The following is an 8,742-nucleotide window of genomic DNA, read 5'->3' on the forward strand; positions in this document are numbered from 1 at the left end:
TCGGCACTAAACAAAGACATGGGGCGGGGGCATGTTAAAGTGATTCAGCTGTATGCCCATTTTGGCACCTTTATTGCATCTTTGAAAATCTGTAGGCTACACATCTCAATCTGATCTAGAATTGTACGAAACAGTATTGTGGGTGGAACTGTTACAGTTCGCAGATTTTTTTAAAAATCTGTAAAATTATTACACTTCATACATCCTACAAAAGTATGTCAATACAATAAAAAATACAAAGATTCCATTGTATACCAAATAGAGAAAGGTTATTCAATCTTTACCACCTTCATAAGCTTCACAAACTAAATTTACAAATTACAAATTTCCTATACGGCAGATAGTCACATTACCATCACAGTTCAGTTTGCTAAAGGGCTTTTCTCGACATGTTGTTCCTTCTCTTGCTACAAGTGCGTTACTACAGCCCACTAATACAGCACTGTAGTGGTCAGTGTTGCCAGATGTACGATAATTATCATATTTGTACCATAATTTTGTCCATTTTGTCCTCTGTACGATCAAAAAAACATGATGTACGATAATTTCAGAGTTGTCACTCAGTTCATTTAGATGCATTGAAACAACAATTTGAGACTTGTTTGATAATTTCCTCCGAAAACGATAATTTTGAGGTTTTGGAACGATAATTCAGCATTTTCCATCTGGCAACACTGGTGGTAGTAGTTGCTCATACCTGCAGATATACTGTGTGGCCTGTGGAATTCTGCAGTGTTCAATCAATTCAACACTGAGTGTGGAATTTGACTCTCTAATTGTTGAATTAATGTGATAGGCCAGCAGACAAAGGTGTATAAAGCACAGTAGGAGTACTCTTGATGTAATGATGTAATTAATTACACAACACTATGACATGATCTTACTGTACATACAGCATAGTTTCTACACTGTTACCCCACTGTACCTAATGATGTAGATACACAAAGTGTGCTTGTACTTCCACATCTATTCTTGTGCTTCTGCTTTTGCTTTACAAATCTCTGTGGTCCATTTCTCAAAATCGTAATTGCTAGCCAGTTAGCAACTTGGATAGTTGCAAATGCAAAATTACATTGCAACCAAAAAAGTAGCTAATGTAGTTAGCAACTATGGTTTCGAGAAATGCACCCCTGGCCAGCAGTAAAATGCTGCTCTCAAAACATCACACAGCCACACTTGGAGACTTTCTCGTGGCTCAGGAGGCCGTGCTGGCTGGTGGCCAGGGTCTGGATGAGGTTCCAGAAGTGCTTGAAGGAGATGTCCTCGCCATCCTTCACCCCCATCTGCTGGAGGATCTCCCCCATGCCCCCCTCTGACATGGACGTCTGTGTGGAGAAAGCACAGCAGGTACTAAACAGAAGTCCCATGAAGTCAATTAATTTTTTTTTTTTCTGGAATGGTGGACCGAAATGTTGCTGTTTGTTTAATGAAATAAAGAGTATTTGGAGCTGAAGTCCAGTGTGCGGACCACTCTATCACACTGTCTACCACTTTTGTCCGACACCTGCATTAATGTTTCGTGGATCCAATAAAAATTCAAGTTGCGAAAAAATGTTTTAAAAAAATGTTTCGTGGATGTGCCACCCCAATCTTTTGCCATTCCAGAGAATTGTCTTTTTCTGCTCAAAATGATTTTGCCATGCAGGGAAACGTAGCAGCAATCTAACAGTCATTCACTGTCCCCAGCTTATTCATAAACATGGCACAGTGTGGCTCTTGCCAAAGACCGTGGCAATGGGCTTCAGTCCAATGTCTTTCGGAAACTTGCCACATAGGCCTATAGTCTTCTTCATTGTTTTCACACACTTACCGTGCATGAACACAACCTCAAACTAGTAGAGACATGTCTAAATATTCTCGAGACACATTTCAACCATGGCCATTGGCCAGTGATGAAATGACTGGACGGACAGGTATACCCAGAAAACTAAGTCAACAGTAATCAGGATTTTAAAAAAGGCTTCGTGTAGCCTATACTGCACATCATCGAAGGGTAGCCTATAATGTAGGCTATAATGTAGCCAACTTCAACTCACCTTTGCCAGAGTAGGCATCTGAGAAGACAGCAGGCCTTTGAACTGGTCTCTGCTCAGCGTTCCCCCATTATTCCCGCCTGCTGAGTGGAAGTTTGACACCAGCGTCTTAAGGGCCTTCTCCAGATCAGACCCCTAAACAAATTGAGAGAGAGAGAGAGAGAGAGAGAGAGAGAGAGAGAGAGAGAGAGAGAGAGAGAGAGAGCGAGAGAGAGAGAGAGAGAGAAAGAGAAGAAGCCGTGTGGATGTGTCACTCAAATAACATCTGCTGGTCCAAAACAAAGGTTTAGCTTATAGTACTGATAAATAATTGGGTATTTTATCATGTGTTGTTTTTAAATGATAAAGGCGGTCTATGGATGCACCAATCTGAAGTAAGCTACATAAAATCAAACTGGGCTAACAATATGTCCATTGCATAGGCCGGTTTAGCCTAAAGCAGGGGTGGGGAACCTTGTTATATGGCCCCCCGATATAATTTTAATGTTATGCAGTTTCACATGAAATATGACATGTTTTGTAAAGACATCTTAGAAATTAAATTTGTAATACAATTACAGTAAGTTCTTTTTTCAGGGGACCTAGTGAAGTTGGGGTCTGTTGTAAAGGCGGCCGCCTTAATTGCCTTCACTGCAGGGCAAAATCCTGGTTTGTGTTCATAGTAGCCTAGGGTCCTTGGAGGACTATCTAAAATTTGAAGTGGCCCTCGAATGAAAACGGTTCCCCACCCCTGGCCTATTACCTACTGGCCTGTTGTCGTGCATTTTGATTGACCTGCCTCAGTTGACTAGTCCAGGGGTCCCCAAACTTTACCATGGTAAGGCCCCCCATATACCAAAAGAGTCTGGGCTCCCCTTACATGTTTCATACCACACTATTTTTTCTGAACGCCCCTTTCATAACCATTGTTTAGGTCTGTGAGTCATGGCGCCTTCGGGATATATTAAATTCAATAACAATAATGGTAGTAGCCTACTGTTCAGAGATGCACTGGATCATGACCATGCAGTTCATAACTGAAGGGAATATTTTTGTGCGTGCTTATAGTCTTTTAGTTTTGTTGATGTATTCAGTTATTCAATTTATTAAATTATTTTAATTCGCTTTTCTTGCCAACCTGCTGCGGCCCCCCTACAGGGTAGCAGTAGCACCCTCTCGCGGCCCCCCAGGGATCCTTGACCCCAACTTTGATAACCACTGGACTAGTCAGTCCATCCCTGCATGCTGTCAGCGTTCTGACATGGCACAGCAGGGAAGGGACTGCAGAGGCAGAGGCAGGCTGTCAAATATTTTAAGGCCCTTCTTACTTTTCGCTATTGAAAGACGTGTTTGAGGAGAGGTCTGGAGTCCATAAGATTCAAAGTATGAAACACATTTTAGCCTGCCGGTGCAATAACCTATCCCACAGGTAGTCTATTTTCAAGGCTACAGAAACGCGACGTTCACCAGTAAATCTAGGGAAGAAACAGTCAATAGCCTACAATCTGGAAACAGTAACAAACCATATCGTATCTTAAGTTTTCGCCATACCTGTTCCGCCATTATTGCTGTTTTTCTTCACCCTCCCTGTAGGCCTATATCTAGCCTACTGTCAACTTTTGTTTCTGCGACGCTGTTGCTTTTCCAACTTCAGCGTTCCACTGCTTCTTCTGTCGCATCTTGGCGGTGATCCTGTATCCTCCCACTCGCTGCTGAACAAAAAAAACCGCAATTTGATTCCACCTCCCATGTAGCCGTTCCAGCCCAGATCCAGCTCTGGAGACGATGTTCAACTTTTGTAATTTGACGCTGTGTGAGACACATGGGCGGGGAGATGCGTTAAACCCATTACAAACTCTGGGCATTCTTTCCCGGGTGCAGCCTCAGACACCGCAGACTTCTAGCCTACCAATGAGGCCTCCTCGAACATCTGGAAGCTTTTAGGGGATTGTCGGAGGATCAAGGTTTTGCGCGACAGCACGCCTATTTTGTAGGCTACAGTCTTCTTCGTTATACCATGGTCAAGTTATGTAGGCCTCTCAAAATGTAGCCATGTGTCGTGTTCTTCTGCATCAATAACACATTCAAAATCCACATGTTTTGAGTGCACTGGCAGCTCACTCAATTGTCAGTTGCCCTATTGTTTAGTGCAAATAGGAAGGCTAAATGGACTAAGAACTGGTGAAACAGCTTTCTGGACGGCAGCAGGGCTGGACTGGAACAAAAAAATCATGCCGGGCATTTTCAGCCAAGACCAGTCCACCAGGCATTGAGAGAGACAATGAAACCTGTGACAATTTTTTTTAATAATCTTTCTGACCACAACAGCCAAAATGGCTGTTTAAATATGACTGAGGGGTCAGCTGTGGCTGCATGAGGACTGATAGGCCACTGCATTGAGGGCAAGGCCAGGCCAAAAATCATCAGTCCACCGAGCAAATGCCCTGTATGCTTTATGGCCAGTCCAGGCATGGGCAGCAGGATGTTTGAGTCAGTCAGGCTGTGTGGACTGGAGCCAAACTGAAGCCTGGCTTGGCCACCCGTTAACCTTCACTCAATTCACATTGTCCTCCACATTACGCTGGTATTAGGACAAGGCTAAGGCTGCCTACTTCCCTTTTCGGCATGCACAACATAGGCTACATCATTTCTTCTTATTTTCAGATACTTTACACAAAAAAAAATACACAACGCATATTCTAAACTAGAGGCCCCCTGAGAGCGCAGACCCCCGCCAAGGAAGCTGCTTGATAGAACATTTGGCTATTTTACACCTGTCTTTCTGCCTTCTTTTTGTGGAGTCCCTGCAATTCAATTTTTGGTCACTAGGGGCGTCTAGATATAGGCTATAGGCCAGCAATGGTGAAGAATCTTTTAAAAAGTCATGGTTCCGGTTCGTGATCCAGATCACCACCAGAATTCAATCACTTGTTCCTTGGGTCATTATCAAGAACTCCACAAGTTTTGTCCAAATCCGTTGATTCGTTTTTGAGTTATGCCGCTGACAAACAAACAAACACAGACAAACAAACCAACGCAACCGAAAACATTACCTCCTTAGCGGAGGTAATAAAAGCTTATAAACAAACAGGGCTTCTTGAGTAAACATAGTCTAGGCTAATACTATCCATTAATTGCAGGCAGACTATACACAACAGACAAGAAGATTTTCTTTATTTGTGCATAAGAAAACTGTATAAATTGAACACTTAGAGTCAAAGTTGATACTGGCAGTGTTGGTCCAAGTGTTGAATAAACACTGCAAGATTCACAAAAGGCAGAGCTGAAACTGGTCAATCCCCTGGGAACAGGGTGTGGCACCGAGATTCTGTTTTTTTGTTTTTGTTTTTTTGTTTGTTTGTTTTTGCAGGGACATGCATCTCATGAATTTCACTAGCTCAGTATACTCTCAGCATTTACTGTATCATCATCACAGACACAAATACTGTGCACATCTGGGCACACACATCCATACATCCATAGATGTGACTGGAGAGACACTGAACTACCGGTGAAGGGACACCGTATTCTTCAGATTATTCACAGTATTCTTTTCGCACCCCTCCAGGTGCGTTGGAGATCCAGAGGGGCACACGGATAGCGTGATTATCATTGACGTTCAAAGACTTGGTCTGACCAAGAGCATAACAATTGACGTTTCCCAAATGGCATGGTAGACCTGCCTCCCTTGGTTTGCTTATGGATGTTTACTTATCGACAAAGTGGGTGGAGTTCCCGTATTTGCGGGAAATCAGAAAGTACTTGCATTGCTCTTGCTCCTGACTAGTTGCAACGCTGAAAGTGTTGCGTCACTAGGAGGGCACAGCCTGGCTAGCACACGGATGTTTCAAACATCAAACTTCAAACTCAACAAATGAGGACAGTGTACGGAATTGTTTTCTCTTTTGTAGCTCAATTTTCTTTCCCATGGTGATTGATGTTCATAGTAGGCCTACTTGAAAACAGACAAGCATACAAACATACTGTAGGCCTACTACAAAGCCTGTGAGTCATAGTCGTGTTTATATGGCAATGCGGCTGCCTAGTGTGCAGGGCCGTTACCAGACATTTTCAAATATCGAGGTCAAATACTGTACCGCATCCTGTACATTTAAAATGCTTCAAACACTTCAGTCAAACTCTTAAGCTTATTTCCATTAATCACTGCCTTGAGGATGAATGGGGATGGTGTATACAGACTGAATCATTGTTGACCATACTGTAGGCCTATATCGATTTTCATCAGAGATACATTTTACATTACTGAAAACAATACCAAGGACATGACCTCTGTGTCCTCAATGGCAGTTACGGCCATGCTTGTGTGGACTCATCCATGTTGACACTGCCAGAGGAGCTGAGTCATGTACCAGAAATGTTTGAAAGGAGGGTGTGGTGGTAAAGGGTGGGGCAAGTACGGTTACGACAGGATTTGAATGTTCATCCCTGGCCAATTAAATTGCAACTTATGCCTCTTTTACACTGCTGGTTTTCTGGTAGGCCTACAGTTTAGCACAGCGCAACTCGGCCGCTACTTTTTTTTGCTTTACGATTGAGCTGTGTCATGCCTATTCAAAGTGGTGGCTAAGCCGCGGTGTGTCGAGCTGTAGGCCCACCAGAAAAACAGCAGTGGAAAAGAGGCAAAAGTGATCAAGCCCCCCAAGTTTCCATGAATAGCCTAAATAAGCCCCATCCCCATGAATAAAAGGCCAGAATAAATAGCCCAGTGTAAACATTTAACCGTTATAATTTGAGTATTCTCAGCAGTCCTGTGAATTTGACTTATGACTGTTGGCCTGTCTTTAGTCCAAGGGCCTATACTAAAAAGTTGGTTCAGGATAAGTTGAGGTTAAGTTAAGTGGTAAATCACCTAATACAAGAGCTTTTCTTACGAAAAATGATGACTCCAGGCTCTTCTATTAGATGATTTACCTCTTAACTTAACCTTATTATTAACTTATCCAGAACCAGCTTTGTAGTATAGGCTCCAAGTATGTAGCCCATGTCTGTGTGACAGGTAAACAAATTGTTTTACTTGGTGCATCAATTTTAAAAGGTCTACAACTACTACTGCAGACATTAAGAATAGGCAGAATAGAGTCAAAGCATTTGTCAATCCAGTTTATTTGTGTAGACTTTTTGTCATTTTAGTTGGCTTTAATGTAAGGGATGCCACCAAGCAGAGTTCTGAGGTGGTACGCTTCTGAAGCCTTACAGAAGGGCTATTCAATTAGAATTTCAGCTGGGCCGCATTTCAAAGCGAAAAACTTAAGTTGGGCCGCACATTTTGGGCCGCACATTCACTAGCACATGGTAAAGACACTTTTCAAGCATTTTAAACATATTGTTCTAAACTTAAACTTAACAGCATTGGATTTTCAATGTGCAGCACAAGAAAGAGATCTTTTGTTGTACTGCAGTATCAAAATTGCAATGTATAATGCTACAGCTGGGTGCCACATGTGGGCCATGTCTGGGCCGCATGTATCCCTCGGGCCTCCAATTGATTAGGCCTGCTCTAGAGCCTACTGATGTCCTGGTGATTAACCTAGTAGCGTGACCATTTCACTCACTTGTTAGCATGTGATGTCTACCTCCTATACCAGAGTTTGCAGAGAAGTGGGTTTACAGGTTCAAGTCACGGGTAGCCAACTATCGCAGAGATGACCCAAGTTACATATGCTGCTAACATCCATTGTGTGTGCCTCATTTTTATTTATTTTTCACTGAGTTTTGAACAAATCTGCGAAATTTGGTAAATACAGTAATACATGTTTTGATTACACAAGACCATATCAGGGTTTCACTATAGTCTTCCTGCTTACTGATGAAAGCTGACAAGGATATTACATGCTGTAGTATGTAGTTATTCTCTCATTCTCATACGGTACTTATCTGGCATATGTTGTTGGGTTTTTATTTTTTTAATTTCTACATTTATTTACTAGCCTATATGCAGAGCTGATGACCCTTACATTATTTCACTATGTGATAAATAAAAGCGCTTGACTTGACTTGACCTGGTTATTTCCTCTGGTGTGCCATATAAACACATGAACTTAAATTGTGATCATTACCGGTACCTTATTGTAGAACATATAACCGGTACCTTATTGTAGAATGCCTCACCTAATGGCCTTTTCCCCAGGTAGTCTTTCAACCCTTCTGACACAGTACCCGGAGACGGTAGAAGTGTCAGTTGGTGACAGCATGACCCTCACATGTAACCACCAACAGCTCCTCACCTACTGCCATTCAATCAGCTGGATTAAAATAGAGCGCAACACCGGGAAACGCAACACAAAAAAAAAGTATTAAAAACATCTCAAATGAACATGGGGACACTCTCGGACGTTACACATGAAGATGCAGGAATGTACTGTTGTTTAGCTGTGCATAGTTCAGTCTCCTACTTTGGCAATGGGTCGAAAGTAATTGTCAGAGGTAAGGACAACTAAAACACTGTAAAAAAAAAAAGAGTTCTCAAATACTTTTTCATGTTCAGTGCCCAACTTAGAATTACAATTTTAAGTTTGGCATTGTGATAGAATCTCTAAACGTTCTCTGACATGATATTACATCACATGACATTACAATACAATGCATTATACTACATTACATTACAATACATTACATTAAGCCGACGCTTAAATCCAAAGCAATTTACAGTCATTTTAGTACAGGGTATTGGTTACAGTCAGTGGAGCAGGGTATGGTTCGGTGCCTTGCT

General features: G+C 42.1%; 1 protein-coding gene across 1 annotated transcript; it reads right to left on the minus strand.

The window, feature by feature from the left end:
• Positions 1-34: 34 nt before the first annotated feature.
• On the minus strand, positions 35-3,717 carry LOC134435766 (protein S100-A14-like). The gene is made up of 3 exons (XM_063184808.1): positions 3,564-3,717; positions 2,037-2,168; positions 35-1,325 (listed from the first exon to the last, which is right to left on the minus strand). Exons 1-3 carry the CDS (start codon positions 3,573-3,575, stop codon positions 1,155-1,157), a joined length of 315 nt encoding a protein of 104 aa, XP_063040878.1. The 5' UTR covers positions 3,576-3,717; the 3' UTR covers positions 35-1,154.
• Between the last annotated feature and the right edge of the window lie 5,025 nt (positions 3,718-8,742).

The sequence above is a fragment of the Engraulis encrasicolus genome, chromosome 20 (assembly GCF_034702125.1).
Source record: "Engraulis encrasicolus isolate BLACKSEA-1 chromosome 20, IST_EnEncr_1.0, whole genome shotgun sequence".
Classification (NCBI taxonomy): domain Eukaryota; kingdom Metazoa; phylum Chordata; class Actinopteri; order Clupeiformes; family Engraulidae; genus Engraulis; species Engraulis encrasicolus.